Source organism: Drosophila suzukii, chromosome X (genome assembly GCF_043229965.1).
Source record: "Drosophila suzukii chromosome X, CBGP_Dsuzu_IsoJpt1.0, whole genome shotgun sequence".
NCBI lineage: Eukaryota > Metazoa > Arthropoda > Insecta > Diptera > Drosophilidae > Drosophila > Drosophila suzukii.
This window is the reverse complement of record NC_092084.1, coordinates 24,500,197-24,524,475: the sequence shown is the minus strand read 5'-3', so window position 1 is coordinate 24,524,475 and position 24,279 is coordinate 24,500,197. Positions and strand designations below refer to the sequence as shown.

At 36.5% G+C, this 24,279-nt stretch overlaps 1 protein-coding gene and 1 long non-coding RNA gene across 2 annotated transcripts in view; both read right to left on the bottom strand.

The window, feature by feature from the left end:
- The window catches only part of LOC118878382 (uncharacterized), a 109,070-nt gene that overhangs the window by 19,902 nt on the left and 64,889 nt on the right, over window positions 1-24,279 (bottom strand). The gene's annotated exons all lie outside the window — the stretch shown is intronic.
- On the bottom strand, window positions 1,694-24,279 carry CARPA (Carbonic anhydrase-related protein A). Its single transcript, XM_017067825.4, has 8 exons — window positions 23,612-24,279; window positions 12,163-12,210; window positions 8,501-8,637; window positions 8,239-8,430; window positions 7,427-7,589; window positions 5,721-5,875; window positions 4,762-4,893; window positions 1,694-4,135 (listed from the first exon to the last, which is right to left on the bottom strand). Exons 1-8 carry the CDS (start codon window positions 23,697-23,699, stop codon window positions 4,049-4,051), a joined length of 1,002 nt encoding a protein of 333 aa, XP_016923314.1. The 5' UTR covers window positions 23,700-24,279; the 3' UTR covers window positions 1,694-4,048.

Sequence of the window (24,279 nt, the reverse complement as noted above, 5' to 3'; positions counted from 1 at the left end):
CAATCGCCACCGGTTTTCCGCCTTTCCGCCTTTCCGCTTTCCCCATTTTAACCCCTTTTCCTCCTTTAACCCATGGCAGCCATCACATTGCCATTGCCATTCAGTGAAATCCTGAGCTGTGAATCCTCTGCGTGTTGCACGCGTTTTGTGTTTTTCGGAAATTGAAATTGCATATTTAAACAGGCCATTCCCACTGTGTCCATCGCATTGAGTGTGTGTGTGTGGGTTCTGAGAGTGTGTGGGTGACTGCATAGATGTGTGTGTGTCGTCATTGTGGCAGCAAACGGAAATAAAGTGTGTTTTTGTTGCTGGCCCATTTCTAAGCACTTGACTGCGCTACGCACTCGCTTCTATAATTATTATTGTTCAGCTGCCCAAGGACATTCCAATTGGGATTACACTGGCAGAAAAATTTCTTAGTTTGCATAGCTGGAATTTCTGAACAACTGTGGCAGTGGTCACAATTCAATCCAAAATGAAATCTAAGCTATTATGATATTTAAGTAAATAATATTATTACTATTGTTCAGCTGCCCAAGGACATTCCAATGGGGATTACACTGGAAGAAAAATTTCTTAGTTTGCATAGCTGGAATTTCTGAACAACTGTGGCAGTGGTCACAATTCAATCCAAAATCATTTAAATTCTGAACTTTTTAATGATATTTAAATTAATAATATTTATTATTGTTCAGCTGCCCAAGGACATTCCAATTGGATTACACTGGCAGAAAAATGTCTCAGTTATTTTTTTTAGTTTGAGGTGTTGCATAGTTGGAACAGCTTTTTAAAATAATATGTCCAAATTAATTTTATTATGGTTAAATTCTTGACTATTGTCATATTAAAATTAATAATATTTTTATTCCAATTGGGATTACACTTGCAGAAAAATGTTTCAGATATATTATCTTACTTGAGAAGTTTTATTTCCTTATTGGGAAAAATTTATAAAAAAACACTTCTGAATCAAAAATTGATAAAAAAAAAATTAAAATTAAAATTAATAAATTAAATTAAATAATATTGTGATATTTAAATTGATAATATTATTAATATTGTTCATCTACTTAGGGAAATTCCAATTAAGACTACACTTGCAGAAAAATACACTTCAGTTATTATCACCTTTTTTATAACAAAAACTTTTCTAAATTAAATAAAATGATTCTAAATAAATTGAATTTCAAAAAAAATAAAATAAATGTCCACTTGACAATTTAACTATCATATTTTTACTTTCAAAGGACATTCCAATTGGGGTTACACTTCCAAATTAAATGTTTAAACGGTGAAAAATTAAGCCCTAGTCAATATATATTAATTCTGGACTAATGTGATGTTTTTAATTAATAATACATATTAATAATACGTTAACTAGCTATTTGAAGTGCACAGAACAATGTACAGCGGCATAATTATCTGCGGTAGACCTACGATTCGATCAGACCACAATAATATCGAATTAACTTCCCAAACCAGAACCGAATTCCGGAGAAGTCATCACTCGCCAGGATGTTTGGTTTATTAGGAACCTGCCATCTAGAGAATGTAAAGTCCTTACCCCATCCTCACCCCAACACAAATATCTGGAGATGATTTGAAATTCCATTTCTGTTTGGAGTTCCGGATATTGGAGTGACTGCCTGAAAAGATTACCCACCCCCCAAAAGTAAAAGAACAAATCGGTAACTTTGGTTTTCATATAATACTTTCGCATTTCATTTATTAGTTTTGCATTCTCCAATTTTGTTTTTCTCGGGAAACAATACCTTCTCTCCCCACTGCTGCTAGCCCACTCTATGCTTAGTAATTCTTGCATTTATAGTTACATATATATAGAATTTGTATAATTTATATATATATATATATATGTATATATATAGTTTCTGCTCCTTTTTGTAATATTTTTGGTTTTTCATATGGCAACACAATAGTAACTTACAGTCGTAGCAAAGTGTTACCGAGTTGAGGAATTCGTTTCGATCCCCATAGCTTTTATACAAATAGTTAATGCTCTACATATAATCGGGGGGCCTAACTGGTCGGCTAGTTAGTATGTTCCTTAGTTAGTTTTGGTTGGTTGGTTGTTGGCCCAAAGAAATAATTGCACAAAGTGTCGCTCGACAGCTGCGAATGTGGGAATTGAACGGATCTGATATATATAACTCTATATATATGTTTTTTTTGGTATACTATATATTCGTGTGTATATTATACAAACTCAGGTGGTGCTAACTGCTAAATGCTATTCAGTAACTTAGGTTCTACATTAGCCATAATACTTGTCTTTACAGCACTTTACAACACTGCTTGTCTTCCAAAAAAAAAATGTCGTTACATATATATATATATATAGATCGTGTTTTTTGGTTTACTCATTAATTCGAATTTGATTTTCTTGGTTTTTTTTTGTTAGCAACACGGCTAGTTAATCAATTATTTAGTTAGTTTATTCTAATGCCTTTTAGAGTTAGATTACGTTTTGTAGCCCATTCCATTTAGCTAGTTGTATACTCCATGACTGGTGACTAGATTTATATAGATATATATAGATGGCCGCTTACAGAGGATGGGATGTCCAGCCAGATCATCGTTTTCGAAGCCAAGTATATAGACGTTTATAGATGCTTTTGGGTGTATGTGAGTGGGTGTATCTAAGGGTGTGGGAGTTATACATAGCCATCGGATATAGTGCACCGATTTTTGTTCAACTCCTGGCTGCATTGCTTAGTAGTTCGGTTTAAGGTTTTATTTTAGTTACTTTACTGTCCCTTTTCATATATATATAGTGTGTATATATATACAGGGAAGCCTCAGAAATCTCTAGAGGTTTTCCTAAACTCCTTAAAAGATGTCATCTATCCAAGATGTCTGTGATTTTGGTATGTATCTTAAAGATACAAATAAAAATCTCCAAAGATATCTGTGGTTTCCCTGATGGAGTGGTGTATATATGTGTGTATATATATGATTTTATATAGATACCTTTACTTTTGTGTATATTTATATGAATATTTACGTTTTTGTTAATTTCTGTTACCATTTGTTTATATTTCTTCTCCAACTCTTCGTTTACCTTTCGTTTCATTTTGTTTGTTAGTTATTGTCCACCCATCCAGTTTACGGAAATTCTCTTATTTCACTTTGTTGTCAATCTTTTTTTGTTTGTTGCTTTTAACATTGTTTCTATTTTTTTTCTGAATTGTTTTTCTATCGGCGTTTTAACAAAGAGGCAAATCACAAATAATTATGAATTTATAGAATGCATTGAAGCGAAAATATTTAAATTAGATCTAAGCCTTTAAATCGACCAGATTTCCTGTTCGACAAAAGTATCTTTTGAAAAGCAGGTGATTACTAAGCTACATTCCTGGTTTATTTAATTAACGCTCTTAAATTTACCAAAATTTAAGCCATCTATAAAAACTATAATAGACTCGTGCTCTTTGTTTTACGCATAAATATAAATCGAAGACAAAACAAGAATTGTTTTAAATTTCATTGAATTAAGTTCTAATACTTCCCCCCCCCTCCCCAAAAAAAATATGTATGCAATACAATTTTTACGCAAATTTTCAGCTACTATTTGCTATTTGCTATTTTTGCTAGGTTCTGTGTGTCAGCTTTTTGTTTGCTAAATTTAGCATTTGCGTTTGGCATGGAATTTACTCTATTGTTATGCCCGCTCTATAAGCATTTTTTTCCGCATTTTGCATGCATTTGTTACCTAAATTTGTCCCGTTGTTGTATTATTAATAATAATGAAATAAATAATACAAATTGCTGTGTTGCCGCTGCTGCTGCTGTAGGAATATTGCAATTGCAAGCCAAACGAATCCTGAGTTCGTGTTGTAAACATGAATATAAAAATTGAATGCGACATAAAAAATGCAAAATGCAAAATGCTTCGTTGCCAGCCTCAGTTGTTGATGTTTTTGTAACCAGTTGTTGTCATTATAGTTGTAATTGCTGTAACATTATTTACCACACATAATAATAATAGCAATAATAATAATTGCTTTTCGCAGCACTCCCAGCCCAGTTGTCAACGTATCAAGAGTCCCGTGTCCGGAGACCATCGATTCGCCCGATAGTACATATCCTTGTACATCGAGGGGCACGCATATTGATTCTGTAGATATTTTTTGGAAGGCATGAAAAAAAATTGATAAGAGAAAATGCAATAGTTTAGTATTTTTCGAAAGACGAAGTATGTTTTATAAAAAGTATCCACACGGTTGCAGGACTAAAAACGTAAAGTAGTGATCAACTTTAAGAAAAAAGTCTTTTATTTGAAGGCAGCCGAACTTAACACGTTATCCAACACTAGAAACAGGGTTTGCAACGCTTTAGTTACAGATTTTAAACAAATATTAAGTTACAATTTAATTCTCTTTCAATATATACATTTTAAAATAATTCTGGTTAAGTATTAATAACTAGTAATATTAATAAAAAATTAAACAAAAGTTTACAAAATCGCTGGCATGTTTTACACTCCTTGTGTGCCCACAAAATGCCACCTTTTTCATTAAAAATAAATTAACAGAATTAATACTGCCATGTAAGTAAACTATGTATAAAAAAGTAATCAGGGATAAAATTTGTGCCCAACCAACGTCGCGCCCTGGCATTAAAAATAAATGAACAAAAAATGTGTAAATACTATAATGATGTGGCCGCAAATAAAAACGGTGTCCATGTGTCCACTTGGCAACCGTGTGGCTAATGGGTTAATTAAGGCGATGCCACACTCACCTTGTTGCGCTTAAAATCTATGTTCGTTCTTACGGTTCTATGATGTAAACTTTGCACGGGTCGCGCATTATTACCTAGGGGAGCTTTTGGAGTACTCTCGGAGCCTTGCATCAGTCGTCGGAGTTGGTACAACTGGAATATAAACATAATATAATACATTGGTAATTGCTTAATATCGGGTTTTTAAGTGGTCTGTCTAGCTGGTTAAATGAGCCACTAATTTGCCACTAAATTGAGTGCTGAATTCCCTGTGCAATTTGTCAATTTTGAAGTGTTTAATTGATATGACAACTAAAGTTTTGTCTAATTCCAATAGAGCATACTTGAAATATTTTCAATTTTTTTTCCCTTTAATAATAAATCTTATTAAGTAATTTAAAATATTTTCACCTATTTTACCAGCTCATGTAAAATTTTGAAATTCCAAAAAACCTTGATGAAAATCACACTTGCCATTCGTTGACTTGTTTACATTCCACTTAATGTGTTTTGGCCAACCTTTTTGCCTGTCCTATTTTATTGTTTACTCATTTACTTTGAGTATTTTTTCGCCAGCACTTTTGACCCCAGCGGCATGGCCATTACACATGTTTCATATGCATTTATGCAAATTGATTAAACTAACCAAATATTGTTTTTTAATTATGCACAGAGCGGAATATTGACCGCATTTCCACCGCGATCTGACCAATGCCCAAATTGATGAGCAATTTTATAATTGCATTTATGCGATTTCATTGTACTTCCAATCAGCAACCAATAAAAAAAATGGGAGGGGTGTACAAAGTACAAAACAAAAAAAAATGGAATCGATTCGAATCGAACATAAATAAACCAGCAAGTACAAGCCGCTCTAATTGCAATTGAAAAACACACGAAATGCATTTAATTATTTGCGGTTCGCAAAATGGGGTAGTATACTCGTATATTTATGGGGGAATGGGACCTACTCGACTCACCTCCTGTTTGGTGATATAGATGGGCTTATTAACTATAATCCAGACGGTGCTCTCCCAGCAGCCCGGATGCGTCGTGGAGCCCTCGTAGGTGATGTAGTGATCCGTGTTTGGCAGCAGCGACCTCACGGATATGTGTCGAATGGGCGTGGAGAAGCCTGCGGATGAGATGGATTTGGGAGGGGAGTTCATAAAGTGCTAAGTTCAAGGTGGGTGGCCCCGGCTATTTATGCGCATATCGCACAAAAAATATGAAAACACGTCTGCCGGGGTCTAATGAATAATTCAGGCCACCACCCAGTTCCCAGTTCGTAGTTCTCAGTTCTCAGTTCTTAGTTCCCCAGTTCCCAGTTGCCAACCTGACCACTTCAACGTCAGCGCTCCGCTTTATTCATACAAATCATTTTGCCAGCCGGAAATAAAACAACTCGCGGCTTGCAGCCCAGGTCAAACTGAATCCGGTGGTGGAGAAAATGGAGTTCCATTGGAGTTCCACTTTTGGAGCCAGAGTTTTTGCATTGCAAGTGTTAGTTTTACTTTCTAAGGGGATACTCTCACATCAATCAGCTGATTGGAAGAGGAATCTCACGAGCATTTCAATCAGGATTAGAGGGTTGTGAGTGTTGGAAAGTTCCTTTACAACTCCATAAATATTCCATCTATCATTTTTTTAAATGCTTTAACATTTTAAAATATTTTAACAATAATTCATTTTGCACTTCTTCTAACAATTTTCAATTTACCATTCTATTATTTTATTTCGCCCTTTAAAGATTTGTTTAAATGTTATTCCATTGATATATAAGCTAATTTCATCTTTCAATTTTTTTAATTCTATTTTTAAAATAATAAATTAAGCACTCTTTTTTAACACGAAACTCAATATATAATTTTATTTTATTTTTTTACACTTTTAATATTTTTTTTAAATGTTGTATTTATTATATTAATACCAATATATTTCCCATATTTGATCCCATATTAGATTATTATTATATTTAAATATATTCTCCCCATTTTAAACATTGGTTACATTTGCAAGGCCACACTTTCCATACACCTATAGTTTTCCTAAGCTCCCTTTTACTTTTAAAAGAGTATCCCCAATCTGAGTACTTTAAACTTTATATGGCTTATACAGCCCTATCCTGTTGTATCCTGTATTACGCTTGGCCTGGCATATTTCTTGGCTCTCGGTTTCTGTCGGTCGGTTCGCCCTGGCATTTTACAAATTAAGGCTGGGGCTGGGCTCCCATAAAGTTGTACGACCTGTAAAAAGGCTATTAAACTGGCCAAGAAAATGCCAACGAGACGTGCCGTGGTCTTACCCAGGGGGGGGAATTATTAAGTGTCGGTTTAGTGTAATTCGAGGTTTCATTTTCGTCACTTTGTGCTGGTCGGCCAGTCTCAATTTGGCCGAACCTCCAGCCCCCTGGCCCTTCGATTTTTTATGGCTCGCCTGGACATAATTATGGCCCTCTGGAGTTGTTGTTGCTGCCGCTGCAATGACATCATAAAAACGAGCAGCCGAAGAAAAGGCAACTTGCAACGGTATTAACATTGCAACATTTCCGGTAGCATTTTGCGTAGACGGAAATGAAGGTGGTCTTGGTGGCTTGGGTTCGGGTTTTTCGGTTCTGGATACCGGATACCTGGGGCACTGGGTTGGCTGAAAGTCGGAAGGTCGAAGCACCCAATCGCTCACTCACCTCGATACAAAACCTTGTTGAAGGTGCTCGTGATGATCCGCAGCTCCGGATTGGGCGTCTCGCCAATTTGCACCATCAGCGACAGGCCGACGATGCCCTGCGACTTGTGCTGCGCCTCGGACATGTTGTGGTACAGCTCCTTGTTGAACCCGTAGATCTGGATCTGAAACGGGGGATTTATTTCAAGACAATTGTTAACCATTATTTATCCTTGAGTTTAGCAACATTGGCTGCGTAAAAGTTCTGTGGACAAAAGGATCTTCCCTTTGATTAAAACACTTTGTAAGATGCGAAAATTGGTCACAAAATAAATTTCCCCAAAAGTGATGCAGATCGTTAGCAGAGGAAGCAAGCTGTCCAAAACAGTCGCAATTTTAGCTGTATGACTTGATTTAGCTAAATTACGATTGAAAACCCGCAAAAAAAGTGTTTTTTTGACTAAAGTCTTAAATCCAAAAAAACATGATCCTTATTAAAAATGAACAATTTGGTCAAAAAAAAAATTTCCCCAAAAGTGATGCAGATCGTTAGCAGAGGAAGCAAGCTGTCCAAAACAGTCGGTCTTTTAGCAATACTCCTTGCTTTGGCTGAGCTACGATTGAAAAACTTAAAAAAAATAGTTTTTTTTAATAAAATCTGAAATCAAAAGAATCATGATGTAAACCCTTAGAAAAATGCAAAAATTTGTCAAAATATAAATTTCTCCAAAAGTGATGCAGATCGTGAGTGATTTTGCTTTCAATTTGTCTTCCCCATATCCATTCATGATCAAAAGATCAAAGCACTTAGTTTAGTGTTTTTGATGATCTCACCTCGCCGGGGAAGCTGTAGCCCTGAATGAAGTGCTCGGACCCGCGGACGTTCTCCGTGCCGTAGTGGATGTAGATCTCCTCGAACTGGTAGCGGTAGGCCAGGGGTCCGCCGGATATGTTCACGTGCTGCTTGGTGTCCTTGTCCACCCGGAAGACCAGCGACTGGCCGGTGTTGTGCAGAGTGCCGGAAACCTGCAATAATATGTAGGGGGCACATCCGGTTTAGTTTTTGGGGAAGTTCCATGGGTCGTACTCAACGCACCTTGTGCTTGTCGATGTGCAGGGGCCGCAAATAGGGATCGAAGAGCAGCTTGTCGGGCACAACGTCGATGGGCGACTGGCGGCGTCCTTTGTTGCACATATTCCACTGCGGATTGATAAGGCCCCAGAAGCTTGGTCCTGCCAAAAAAAAAAAAAGGATGCAAAAGGATGAGTCGCCGCCGCTCAAACGGACACATGCGCAAAAAGTGAGCAAAACAGTGACGGGTGTGGGCTATGGAATATTTTTCATTTCTGTGGGTCATACACCCTATTCACAGGACCTTTCCTGAATGCTTAGTGGAAAATAGTATCTATAATAATAATAATAAATAAAAAAGAATATTTTATTGCATACTACACTCAAAAAACTCTTTGTGATCAATGAAAATACTATTAAAAAGAAACTAAACAAAAAGAAAGTTCAAGATTCTATTTTTAATAGAATAAAACTGCTTATCATAGCTAGGTAACAATCCATTTTAATTAATTTTAATCACACAAATATTTTTTGAGTGTAGTTTTAGTTAATTAAATTAGGCAAGGGAGTATTGAATTTTCAAAAAACTACAGTGATTGTTCAATTTTTAACTGTATTTTTTTTAGAATATATTGAAATAATTGGGTATTATATTTCAGGATAAAATGCCAATAAAAGCCTATATTTTATAGTGTTAATATTTATTAAATCCAATTAAAACCGAAAAAATCCTCTTATAGGATTCAAATTAAACAGGGAGTGTTTCATAGGATTTTCGTAACCATAAAGGGTAAAAGAGTATTTCCCCTTTGACCCTGGCCTTATACATTGGTTATTGGGCCCCCCTTCGTTGGGCTGCTCCCCCCCCTGTTCCTGCGCCCCTGCCTTATATAGTGTCCTGTCAATCGAGCAAATGGAAAACGTGTCTTCGCCTCTTCGCCCAATGCAAACAGAAACAGGAACAGAACTGAAACTGCAGCAGCAACATCGATGACAATTCCAAATGCCAAATGAAATTTCATAAGCTCCCCCCGACTGACCCCATCGACCCCCTTTTAAATGGCAATTAAATGCACCGTTGGGGGTCAGAGGCACCCCCACTTGTTTGGGTTTTCGGCCGGTCTGGTTTCAAACTCCGATGTGACGTCCTGAAAACTGTCGAAAGTTTTCCAAACAATGCTACACCATATATGTTTGTATGTGTTTTCCTATATGGGCGATCTAAGGGGTATGTGGTTAAGGGCTGGAACTGTGGTCTCTGTGAAAAAAAAAAACGAAAAGGAATTAGACCTTTGTGCCTTATGATAAATTTAATATTTTCCTCCATGTTCCTGGTGTGCAAATAAATAGGAGTTCGATTTGTTTGGTAAACATAGTCGAAAACAGTTTAACACTCTTTTCAGTTTGAGTAAAAATATTATTTTAAAAAATATATATCATTTATAACTAATAGCTAGTTTAAAGGTTGGTCTTTTTTTATTAAGTAGTTAAACTAATGTTAAAGTAAAAAAATATATTTTTAATAATGATATGCTAAGATTACCTTTTAAATATTTTGAAATCTTTAACTTAATACTTTAAACTATGTTTCTTATTTTTTCCATATTTTTCTATTAGATGATGGAACCCTTAAAACATTCAGGACTTCCAGGCTGCGAATTCCGTTTTGTACAATTTGGTTTCGATGGCTAACTGTTTGTGGGTGTGGTTGTTTTTTCGCCGTATTTGTGTGGGTGCTTTGATGACACGCGGCGGCAATAAATGCCAAAGTTTAAAAACTGCTCTGTGATGATGCAGCTGACCCGCCCAATAACCGCCCACCTATCAACCACTCCATCCGCCCACTTTGACCACCACCCACCGCCCACCGCCCACCGCCCACCTCACCACCCCGCAATTGTCGCTTTTGTGGCCGTTGTTCATTTTGTGTTTTGCATACATTTGTTGCTACTGTTGCAGTTGCATGTTGCTTGTTTCTCTCCCTTTTTTTTTGATGTGAAAACTGCATCGGGGGTCAAAGGGGAATGTGCAGACAGTGACAAGCAACAATTACAACAGCAACAACATGGCACACCCCCTTTTGTTTGTTTGTTTGTTTGCTCTGTCTGCGTTTTTGTTGCCAAACCATTTGAAATGTAATTAAATCAGCCACAGCATCCGAAGGGGGTGCGAAAGTTTTACCAATTTATTCATATAAAGATTTAAACGTTTGCCCATTCACAAAAGGAATTGATTAAAGGGAGGCCAAAAAGAAAAATGGGATGGATGAATGTTTGTTGGGAAAGCTTGGACCACAATTTAGAAGGAAATATCCATTGAATATAGGAAAGTTTCTAAGTTGAAGTGATGTAAAAAAATGTAATATAAAGTTATTGTGATTTATTCATAAAAATATCTAAGCATTTATTCATCAGAAAATAAGTTAATAAAAGGAAGGCAAGACAATTGGATTTATAAACCCATTTCTTGGGAATATCCATTGAATATATTAAAGTTCCTAACTTTAAGTGTTTGGAAACAAGTAAAACTAAAAATTATGGTTACTGTTATTAAAAAGATTTCATCATTTGGTTATCAGAAAATAAATTAATTAAAGGGAGGCAACACAATATAACTTATAAACACATTTTAGAAGATTCTAGGGAATATCCATTAAGTATTTGATAGTTCCTTATTTTTTGAGTTAAGAAAAAATAAAATTAAAAACAAGGGAGAACGCTATAGTCGAGTACCTCGACTATCAGATACCCGTTACTCAGCTAAATGGAGATATGCAAGCAGCAAAGCGAGATTAAAATGCGCCACCTACCGGCGGTATACAGATTTAAGCGTTATGGGCGTTAGAGTGGGCGTGGCAAATTTTTTTTTGGATCAATCGATAGGTATTGATGAGACCAATACATTTCAGTTAAAAATTTTTATCTAGCATGAAAATTGTGGGCGTCACAGGGTTTTGCGGTTTGTGGGCGTTAAAGTGGGCGTGGCAAACTTTTTTTTGGGTCAATCGATAGGTATTGATGAGAACATTACATTTCAGTTAAAATTTTCTATCTAGCATCAAAACTGTAGGAGCCACAGTTTTGGGCGGTTTGTGGGCGTTAGAGTGGGCGTGGCAGTCTACTGAAACAAACTTGCGCTGCGTAGGAAGCTCAGGAATCTGCACGCCAAATCTCAATAGCCTAGCTCCCATAGTTTCCGAGATCTCAGCGTTCATCCGGACAGACAGACGGACAGACGGACAGACGGTCAGACGGACAGACGGACATGGCTAGATCGACTCGGCTAGTGATCCTGATCAAGAATATATATACTTTATGGGGTCGGAAACGCTTCCTTCTGCCTGTTACATACTTTCCGACGAATCTAGTATACCCTTTTACTCTACGAGTAACGGGTATAATGATTGTTATATGTTTTTGTAAAGATTAAATTGGTTGGTTATCAGAAAAGAAATTAAACAAAAAGAGGCAAGGAAATAAAATTTAAGGGAGGCAAGAAAATAGAATTTATAAAAAACATTTAGAATGTTTTCTGGGATTTTCATTAAATATAAATATGTTGGGATCATGTGATTTAAAAATATATTAAAATAAAATTTATTCAATGGTTCTAATTCCACCTACTTTAGATACAAATCTCTTCCTGCTGTGATTGTCACCCCTTAAAACTACTTTCAAACCACTTACCGGATATGCCATCGTATGTCCACCACTCCTCCCAACTGGACAGGACCTCTGAAAATAAAGGAGACCAAAAATACCAATCAAATTGAGAGCCTTAAAGCAGAAAGGTAAGCACCGAGGTGCCAGGGAGCTTAAAGTCTAGACAAACTGAAAGTGCCAGCCGAATTTGACTCCAAGGAGCAGTCAGCCCGTTATGCTACCAAATTCCAGATCCCCAGATCTTAGATCCCAGTTCGCCAAGCCCAGATCCCTTTGCATATGCAGGATTGATTTTTTTTAGGAGTGCAGGATTGCAAGACTGGAGGACTGCGAACACCCGCTGGCTGGCGAATCTCGGTTTTTCAATGCGCATAATTCGCTGCCAATGTAAACAGCGCATGAAATCAACTAATGTAAGACTTCCTCGATTTTCATACTTATTTTACCCACAGACTGAGAGTCACCGGCAAAGTCAGACAAAACAAACAAGCGGCTTCTTTCTGGGGGGTAAACGATGACTTTAGTTGCCAGCCATCGAGACGCCATCGGATCTGGTGGCGGTCGTCCTTTTGGTCCTGCTTATCCTGCGTGTCGCATGAGTCAACGTCCAACTGGGCCACAAAAAAGCAGCCAGGATGCTGGGATGCTGGAATACTGGGCTGCTGGGATCCTTGGATCCTGGGATAGTGGATTCTGGAGGGGGGTTTAAGGGATGAGCTTGACAACAGCGATGTCGCCAGGCAGTCTGGCGCCAATAAAGTTTACACTCAGTTGCCACATTTCGTTTATGGGCAAGTTCTGCTTCCGCTTTATCAAGCGACAGACAATTTTCGCTATTTTCTTCTTTTTTTTGGGGGGTGGCAGTACCCCCATTGACTGCCCCCTTTGAGCAGTTTGAGCGTATTCAAAATTTATGCTATATGCGTCGTAACGGAGCTTTTTCGGCAGGGGGATTTTGCCTTTGCCAAAAAAGGGGGCGGGGCCGGCAATAAAGCCCAAAGAAATTGCTGCAAGCCAAAGCGGAAGTTCAAAAGGGAGTCGCTGGAACTGGAACCGTTGCCCGCTTCCTGTTGGCTGCCATCACAGCGAATACCCTATGAATCCATAGAGGGGTAATACGACTTTCGGGGGATACCCTGGTCATCGTATTTATAAGACTCGCTGATCTTACTATTCGATATCCAAGCTGCATTTGGCATATATGGTTCTTTAAACTCAGTGGGATTTATTAGAATATTTGATAACTATTTTTTAGTTCCAATTGTGTACCTTTTTATCAATCCCTTTACAAATTCTAGTATTATTTAAGAAATACAATAATGCCAGAGATTAAATTGTGGGCTGTGGGCCCTATGACATTTGCTGGGTTTTTTAAAACTGACTGGATTTCTTTTAAGAAGTCAAAAACCGCATATATGGTACTTAAAAGTCAGAAAAATCTATTACAATTGAAAAGATTGGCTTAGAATATTACTTTATTTAATAATATTAACAACCAATAAAAATAATAATGATAATAATTAATAATAATGATAATAATAATTTTAGTCCTAAATGTATGCCATTTTATCAAAGCATATTCATAATATTCTTATTATTTGGTACAATAATGATCTAAATCAAATTGTGATTATTCTTATTTATAATTTGAATGATGTTAAAGGCCTTATGACATTCACTAGATTTTTTAAAAACTGACAAGATTTTTATTTAAGCTTAAAAGCATCTTATTATTTTCTGTATGAAATCAAAGCGAACATACTTAGAAACATCTATTTTTAGACTTCTTATAATAAATCCAGTAAGACCAAAAAACAGAAAATGTCATTATAACTTTGTCTAAAAATCTAATCGTTTGGTATTTAATATTTGGTGTACTTACATAATTTTCAAAAAATGTAGATACTATCCAATTTAATTATTGGTGCTGATTTGGAATTGTTCGAAATGTTATAAAATAAGTTTCGATTAAATTTAACATTTTAAATTGCTTAAAGAAAATTGTGAAGGCATTGTAAAAGGTAACCAATGTTGACAGAGCCACAAAAACATAAAAACCCTATTACATATTTTCCCAATTATGATTTTAAGTGCTGTCTCATTGCAATGGTGACCTGGAAAACCTGCAGCAGATAGTGTATCTCGAATTTGGCATTTGAACCCGGGGCATCTCGGCCTTTGTCTCTGTTGGCTTCTGTTGAATTCCTTTTCGGGTCGTCGTGTTGCTTTTCTTGGCATAACAATGAACGTCCGTTTTTGTGAGCCGCGACTCGGCGACGTCACTTCATTTTGTTTGTTTGTTTGTCGCTTGTCGGCGATTCCTTTTCCCTTTCTTTTTGCCTCCTATTTGCGCTGCTGTTATTGTCTGCTTAGCGCTGTAAAGTATGCTATTAAATTGGCCCCAAAACGGAGAGTCAAATGGGCGCAAATTAAATGGAGACATTGCCGAATCCTCTCGATTCCCATCCTTTACAGGACTTCATCTCCAGCGATCCGTCAACCGATTGCATAGTCCCCAAATCATCCAGCCCCCCCGCCCCCGAACCCAAATACAATTCAGTCATTTGGTAAATTCGTTTTTATGCTGCAACAGCAACTTAATTTATTGTTATCACACTTTTATTTCAACGACCCACAAAATTTGGTTACACAGGAAGAATTTGTATGGTATTCAAAACAGATTTTAAAATATTTTTAAAACATTTGTGGGGGCTTTGAATATTTTATAAATCATTAAAAAACTTGAATTAATTTGGAACTTAAGAGAACAGGAATTTGGTATTATATTATAACATATTTTTTAAAACATTTAAAATCTTGACTTAATTTACAACTTTAAAGAACTTGAATTTGATGTTATATCTTTATAATTTATAAATATGATGTACAATTTTTTTAATGTTTTTAAATATAATAATAATTTACATTTAAGATCCCCTTAAAATAAACTGATTCATGGAGTTTATATTAATAAATTCCATTTGTAAAAGACCTATAAGTGAAATATTCCGAGTAAGCGCAAATTTTAGATTGATCCTTATAGACTTGAGTGTATTTTTTTGGGTACGAAAAGGGTGTTTGGTTTTTACTAGGGGAGGCTGGGGTGTTATGGTGTGCCAAAGACAGTCAGTCTGTCGCCACAATTGTGTGTGTATTTGCGAGTGTGTGCGCTTTGGCCAATGGTTTATGGGTTCCTGTTGGCCATTCAAATGGAATCTGGCTTTCGGGTTATTGTCTCTATCGCTCCCCGAAACCCACCATATACATACATATATATTACCATCTCTATCTGTCTATATTTATAACTATCTATTTGGCCTCTCTGGCATTCGGAGCATTAGGCCTTTGTGCCAGTTCCAGCTGCTTTAATTCCTATCTCAGGCTGTTTATCAATTCCATCGGCCAGAAGTCGATAGCCCTACATATATAGGTTTATAGTTATAGGAGGGCGTTTAAATAGTTCATGGGTTTGCCGATTAAATGTCTGGCTGGGCTTAAATGCAAAGCGGTCAAGATGGTTAAAGTGACAGTTAGGTTTTTATCATATCCTGAAAGTCTTATCTCATTACTTTATATTATTACTTTTATATTATTATTACAAATCTAATAGAACAGCAATTTTTTTATTTAATTTAAACTTCATTATAAAATCATCAGAATGCGATAACATCTTAACAAACAAAATACCCATGTTGTTCTCTCCCTCAAATGCTTTTTCCTGTCAATAAATCTTGTCCAATAAATCCATAAAAATGTCTACAAACAGCATGAATATTTAAACATAATTTCTTATTCATTCCGCCTCTTAACCTGAATGTTATTTGCCTTGTCGTTTAACTTGTTGGGTTAAAACAACCCCCTCCCCCTTCTATTTTATTACTTTATCAAAAAGGACATATTAATTGCCGTGTTTTTCCCTGACGGAGCGTGACTCACTTTCTTATCGATAACAAGCGCGTTTAGATGGCTAAATTAACTGGGATTTCCATTTCGGTTGTTTGTTTGTTGTAATCACTGTACGGTGGGCGTTAAATCAGAATCAAGTGGGCAAAATGTAAGGGGGGCGGGGCCATTTGGCATTGTTATTTGTTTGTTTGTTTGTTTGGCTGGCTGGCCTTTGCATGAAAATGGCGTAAAGTTGAAATGTTTGGCTATCAAAGAGCGGGTAGATGTCCCCGACTTTCCTTTTCTCGGTTTCCCATAAAGTCACGCACATCATATCGTGCGTGGGTGCCATCAAAAAAGGGCCAACACGCCCACCACACGGCCACATTTCAATGTCTAAATGAATTAAGCCAGCCAAACAAAGGCTGCTTAAGGAAAACGAGGGGGGTTTGGGGACTTGGGGACTGCCATAGCCCTTTTATGTGTAAATTATGGGCTCAATATAATATTGACAGTGAATCAATAAAGGAAATGTCCTTAAAATTAATAGGCGACATTTTGATATTGAATTACTCGCTGTGTCATCGCTTTTAATTAAAATTTCTAGACAAGGGCGCGGAAGGCACACAGTCTTATATATGTGTTATATGTGTGTATGAGCATATATCCTGGCATGTCCTGGCAGGATTTATTGCTTCCTGTTAAGCGAAAAGCGAAGCGCTGATTAGTATCTCAAGCGCTACTCCAGTTTATCAAACTGTCGCCTTGGCAGGACCCCTTCTGCAAGCCCCCTCTGCAAAGACTGACGACCATAACTCTGGTTTTTAGCCAGAGAACCCCCTAGAGAATTTAAGCCCCCCCTTTCATAAAGCCTTTCAGCGAGTTAATTTACTCGCAAACATTCGATCAGATTCGTTGGGTTTTTATTTCCGCATTTTTCACTTAAATTTTTAATTTGTTTTGCGCGCTCGAGCTGAAAGCTTACACTGGATTTCGATGGAAAGCGCATTAAAACTGATTAGCTGCATAATGCATGCCCCGAAAAGGGGAAAATACATGGTGCAACTACATGGTGCAACTACATGGTGCAACTACAGGTAGCCGAGGGCCAACTGGGGCTTTAAATATATTAGCGAGTGTAGCGAACTCTGAACTACCAAACCCTAACATTGTTTTTAAAAATAAGCTTTATCCATTTTTGTTTCTAGCTCCTAAATAGCCAATGGAATTTTATTTAAATAAGGGCTTCAGATTTTAAATACAATTTGTAAATAAGCAACTGAGTGAAGTGAACTCCAAACTACCTAACAGGAAAAATGTTTGTTTTTTAATTCCTTAATGGCTTATAAATTTGTATTAAAATATTAGCTTCATATTTAGTAAAGTTCTTCAGAATTAAAGTTCATTATGTAAATTTGAAACTGAGTTTAGGAAACTCTGAACTACCAAACAGGAAAATTTGTTATTGTTAATTCCTTAATGGCTTAGGCATTTTTATTATAATACTGGCTTCATATTAAATAAAGTTCATCAGATTTTAGATACATTATGTAAATTAGCAACTTAGTAAAGGGAACTACCATAAGGGAAAAAGGTTTGTTTTTAATTCCTTAATAGCTTTTGAATTTTTATTAAAATATTGGCTTCATAATTAAAAAAGTTCTTCAGAGTTTAAATACATTACGAAAATTAGCAACTGAGTAATAAAACTCTGAACTACCAAACAGGAAAAATGTTTTTATCATGCATTTTTATTAAAATTTTGGCATCATATTTACAAAGTTCTTCAGAATTTAAGTACATAAAATAAACTAGCAACTGAGTAAAGGGAAACTTTACTCTATCAGACAGGAAAAATGTTTGTTAAAATTAATTTAATTTATTTTCTTTGTTTGATAATAATGATAATAATTCATTATACATTTTACATTTATAATAGCTTATATAGTTTTATTAAAAGTAAAGCTTGAACTTTAAGGCAGCTCTTGGCATTTAAATTTTTAAAACACTGGTTTACCAAACATATTCCCCCCTATAAGTCCTTACAAATAATCACACATTATTTAAAGGACTTTAGAAACGTTTTTGTAAGAGTCCCCAATTGCCACACAATTTACATTTAATCGCTCAGCAAATTAACCAGCAATTGGGACTGCAACAATTTCCACGCCATTACATGATTTTTCTAAATAGTTAGCAAAACTTTTTCCATTCCCTCGCCCAAGAAGAAACATTTTAGGAATTCCGCACTTCATTTCATTTCTTTTTGTTTCGACTTTTTCGTTTTTCGTGTGTTGCAGTGAAATACTTTTGTTGGTTCTTGGCGCCAAAAATAAAATTCCCATTTCATCTTCTGGGGTAAATTAAAAAATGGGTCAGAAAAAATAGCAAAAATAAAAAAATGCGAGGGGAACACTGATGAACAAAGTGAAGAGAAATAAACGTTCAACTCACGCGATGAGTTAACAGCAAAAGTTGATGTTTGTGCTGCTTGATTTGTTATTTTTTCGCATGCTGTGGAAATGCGTTTAAATGCTACCGAAAACGTTGATTGAAAAGCAATTTCAATCGGAAAGGATCTGCTTCAAAAAAAAAATCAAACCAAAAGGGGCCCACCCTGAAAAGTATTGAAGAAACCGCTACTTTTCTTTGGTTAAAAACTAAAGCCAAGTGTTTTTGAGTGTAAATATTTATAGTACATAACCAAGGAATATTTTTTAAGACTACCAACATCAACGGAAATATAAAATACATTTTTTTATGATTTATAATCAATTTATTTTGATTGGTTATCTAATATTTGTTAATTTTAGAAAACATATTTAACTTAATTTATTGGCTGATAGCAAAACACTAGCAAGGGAAAATATTTACGAGTATACAAAACTTCCAAGAATGTTATTTATTTATAGTGTGATAACAAGTGTTTTTTATGCAAAATATTTATAGTAAGTCCCCAAAGAATATTTTTAAAAACTACCAATATGAATATAAATATAAAATAAATTTTATATAATTATATAATATTTTGTTTTAGTTGGAAAACTGCTCTTCATAAATTTTAGAATACATATTTCAGTTCTTTTATAAGCTGATATTTGCTTAGTGATTTCCACCATCAGACAACCAGTAGCTTTATAAAATGAGTACTTTCGTTCTCCAAACATGGGTATTTTACTAAATTCCCATGTTTTTCCCTAGTGCATTGGGGTAATTGCCAACATAGTAAGCCAAAGCTCATGTTCAGGAAGGATCGGGGTTCTGGTGGCCCAGGGCGAGCAAATACAACGTTTGAAAACCATAATTTGGCTAAAAACCGTCTAGACATTTGCCGCTTGCAACTAACCAACTATCTTAATTTGTTGGTGCCAACAAACTTTTACCTTACCCACTACCAACTGCACCAACTGAAGTTACCCACTCTCTTCTATAAAAAAAAGGGAAATGGGAAAAGGGAAATGGGAAAAGGGAAATGGGAAACGGGAGGGGAAAAGCCACCTGACAAAAGTGGCTAAAAGAAAGCGCCGAAGAAGGCTCAAGAGGAAGTTGTGGCCGCCGCTGCTTGGCATATACAATTTCGATAATAAGCAACAGTACATTTTCCTGTGCAGCAGGCAAAGTGGGTGGTTGGAGGTCAAAGGTGAGCGGTCACAGGTAAAAAGGGGGGGAGACACACACGTGTGCAGTTTTCGGGGGGCTAATGCGAGTCACGTCAACGCTGCATGCGAAATCGTTTTTTGAAAACTTTTTCCAGCTCGGCAACTTCATCTACGGGTATCTGCGCCGTCTCAATTAGTGGCATTGGCCTTAAAAAGGCCAAAACTACTGCATATACCAGCATATAGCTGCGGTCAAAATGCTGGCACTTTCGTAACACTCTTTAACGTTAAAAGTAGGTTTTAAAACAAGAACCATTTATGGAAATTTCGATTTCGATAAAAACCCTTTTTAGTTTAACAAGAGGAAAAGATGTCTTTAGATGTTAAGGCCTGCTTTTTCTTAACATGACGATGAGAAAATGGTCCTTAGATTTTAAAACCTACTTTTAATTTATCATGTGGTTGAAAAAGCGGTTTTTGGGTCTTAAAACCCACTCTTAGTTTAACAAAACGACTAGAATTCGTTCTTTTAAGCCCTACTTTTAGTTTATCATGAGGACGAGAAAACGGTATTCAGATTTTTAAACCTACTTTTAGTTTAACCTGACGAAGAGAAAACGGTTTCTAAATTTTCAAACTAGCTCTTAGTTTATCATGAGGATCAAAAAACGGTCCTTGGGTTTTAAAACCTTCTTTAAGTTTAACAAAAGGACAAGAAAACGGTCTTTGGGTTTTAAAACACACTCTTAGTTTAACCTAAGGATGAGAAAACGGTCTTTGTGTTTTAAAACATACTTTAAGTTTAACGGGAGGATGAGAAAATGGGTAAAATGGTACCAATACTTATATCAGTAGAGATAAGAAAAAAGTTACGTTTTTCTAAAACTAAACAAAATAGATTTTCTTTGTGCTTAAAGGATTGACAATCAAATAAATATTTATAAAATAATGGTTTTCCACTAATGGCCGCTTAAGTATTGAACACATATGCCTCGTTCAACCCCTTTGTTAAACACCTTCGGTGCTATTATCTTGACCGCAGCTGTGGTTCGAAGCACTTGCAGCAGATTGGGGCAGCCACTTAAACTTGATCGGTGGTCAAACGAGGCGTATTGCCCGCCGGCTGACATATGTATTGGCGTCTGTAATACGACAGACAAAGGCACAATCAGCTAAGCACTTCTTGGGAAAGCGGAAAAGTGGGGAAGCTGGTGGAATATAAAAAATGAGTAGAGCGAAAAGGAAAAGCACTTCCTCTTGGCTGGCCATGTCAAAGTGATTTTTCACCTCAAGGGCAAATTTAACACAATAATTTGCACAATTTGTCAAAACAACCCTCTGGCTAAATGGTATCATAAACCACACACACACAATATCGAGTCCTGCGAGTGAGACGGTGTGTGTGTATGTTAGAGTGTGTGTGTGTGTGTGTGTGTGGAGAGTTGATTGTCCTGCATGCATTTCTGCCATATAGTTCGCTTTTGTTACGCCCCACAAAATGTTTTCCGTTTTTCCTTTTCCCGCTTTTCCCGCTTTTCTCGCTTTTCCTGGGCTTCCCTGCCTTATTTTTTATGGCCTGCCTTCCATGGAAAGGCCTTTCTATTATTATCAGGGTGTTTTGGCCACATTCATATGATTAGTCGACTTTTAGATTTAAAGTGACCTGATTTGGTAAAAGCATTTTTTGGCTGGCCCATCGCTTAAATTCGGCACTCTATTTTTGGCCAGGCTCAAGGGAAATTCACGGAATTTGGGAAAATCCCTAGACTTTTACTTTGAATTTTATTTATTTTATTTACTATATTAAGAAAAGTTTTTTACATCTTAGTTTTCAAATATAGTTTTAGGCATTCGAAGTTTTTGTTAAATAATAAATTTTGCCAATTTGTATGTCATGAATTATTTTCAAAACCATTAAAATATTTAAAAGATAGATCACTTTACTTAATGTATTATATCGCAATAGAAATTAAAATCATTTTGTTAAAAAAAGGCATATTTTTATTTAAGTCTTTATAAAATTAAAATATATTTCTTTCTGTTTTTGTTCGGAAAATGAATATAATATTTTTTGCTAAGGTTTTTTTTCTTTGAATTTTTAATCATAAACAATTTTAGCTCACAATCCCAATATTTTCGCAATGAAAAGAGCATTTGAGGTTCGCTTTTTTGCGTATAACCCACTGTTAAATATTTTCATATTTATGACTGGCGATGTTTTGTCGCCCCGCTTTTCACACCACTCTTCATTCGCTTCACTCGTTTTTCAGTTTTGCACTTTGCAGTTTATGCAATTTCAGTTGTTGTTGTTGTCTGACCGCACTGCCACTGTTGTTGTTTGTGTTTCGCTTATTTTTATTTGCACTTGTTTATGCTGCAATTTTTATAACAAACGCCAGAGTGTCCTGTGTCCCGTGTCCTGTGTCCTGTCCCCTGGACTCCTGACCACCTGACCATCTGACCAGCCAACCTCGTAGATTCCCCGAATCCAAAAAAGCCCCTGTACCAAAAACCGATCTGTCTGCGGTTTTTATCACTAATGCGCTGTTCAATGTGTAAAAACATTATGAATATAAAATTTAAATATAAATATATATTGTACCCATCAACTGCAAAGCTGCAGTGCAAAACGACAAGCGGAATCTGTAGGCCGTGGCAGGAAAAACTGTGCAAAATTCATGGAATTAAATCAGCTTGATGAACTGTGTCTGTGCTCGGTTTTACTATTTAATTCGCCTTCTGTTCTTGTTGCCACTTTAATTGATAATTGCTCTTGATTTGCAAAAATATGAAAGGTTAGTGAGTGCCTTGGGGGATTTTTTGAAGATTTTAGAGAGATTTAGGGAAAAGTTGCAGCTTAAAATGGGAGTAAATGGTTTTTAAAGCGACTAATTTTGAGGGGAATTGATTTACCATATACCGTTAAAAAAAATTATATTATATATTTTTAAGTGAACATTTTGATTTGTCTGTAAGAAAGAGCTTGATCCTTGCCTTAATTTAATGTATATTTTATTCGTTAGTGGTTTTTTTTAGTTTAGAATAATTTTTTTAACCACCTTTCTTTATAAGGAAACGCAAATTCTAAATGGCCTAAAAAGAAAAGCTTGATACTCTGAAGATATTTGAAACTTTATAAAATTTTGAACATTTTCTTTTGTTTATTTAGATTTCTTAAATATCTCCTTTCTTTCAACTGCATTTTTGAGTGCAAAATTTATTATTATATCTTAGATATCTTATCTTAGAAAAGGACCCTGGATGCTTTTAGTGACATACAGAGTCCAAAACATGAGATATTAGATTAGCACAAAGGAAACCCCATTTTGGTCTGAGGTTGAGGTTTGGCTACTTGAGCGTTAATTTGTTTCCTCGTGGCAACATAGGGGTTAAGGCGGTGGTTTGGGGTCGCCCCAAGCTGTTTTCAGCACATTTTTGTGCAAATATATTTAGGAATTTTTTTTTGTGGCATTTTTGTGTGTGCAACAAAATGCATTAACTCAGCTGAAGTTGTCCGAGAACATCCTGTGACACGCGTCCTTGTGTCTGAGTGTGTGTGTGTGTGAGTGTCCTTTGTCCAGACCTTGGCTGTGTTTTCGCCAGGACTCTCGTCCTTTCAATGCCACTGCCCCATGCTCCTGCTTTTCTGCTCCTTTCACTCTGTTTGTGGCAAGTGTCGGTGCGTTTTTGTTGCGGTGCTACTCGTAGGATTCCTCTAGGAATCACTATATCTGTGTGAGTGTATCTGTGTGCCACTGCCAAAATCCTTTTAAACTTGCCTCGCAAAACATTTTACATTCGATGACGTTTCCATTGCAAGATGCAACGTCAACAATAAACCAGAAGCAGGCAAAATCAAATTTGTTGGTCAAGAGAAAAAAAAAAAAAAAAATGGTAAGGCAGTAGGGTAAAGGATACTCGATTCCCGGATCCTGAGACTCGGAGTCCTGAGCTTCGAATCCCTTTTGTTGGGGGCATATTTCACTTACCGGAACTGCACAGCAGAACGATTGCTGAGCAAGCGATAAATCCTGCCGTGGAGCAGCAGAATGATGTGTGGTGTCCTGGCGACGGCATTTCTATGTGGCTGGACTATTGGATTGGATGGGACTATCTGTGGATCTGCAACTGCAGCAGGACTCTGGCTCCTGGGATTTCTTTTTTTTTTTTCTTTGCTGGTGGGTTGGATTGCGCACGAGTGAGTCTGAGTCTGGCTTGTTAGATCTGGCACTTGAGTCTTTGGATTTGGTTTTTAGTCGGGGTTGCTGTTGCTGTTTCTGTCTCTGATTCTGATTCGGTTTCGGTCAGTTTCGGGCTCGCTTTCATCTTAATTTCCATCTTCATCGCTCACCGCCCACCGCCGCCCGCCGCCTCTTGCATATATGCAAATTTTAATTTCCGTTACTTTCTCCGATATGCACACAACTTGCTGGTTTCATTTCCGCCTTCTGCTTTCTGCTTTCTCCTTTCAGCCTGTCTGGCCCGTCTTTCGCCCCCTCTCTTTTCACACCGCACACTCGAAAAAAATAGTATTTCTTTTTGTTTTGGGGGGGGGCACCTCTCTTTTCAAATATTTCAGTTTTCGCGCTTTTTCGAAAGAAAACTAGTTGGCGGTGAAAGGACGAAAGGACGCGTCCGTCTGTCTCTGCATGCGAAT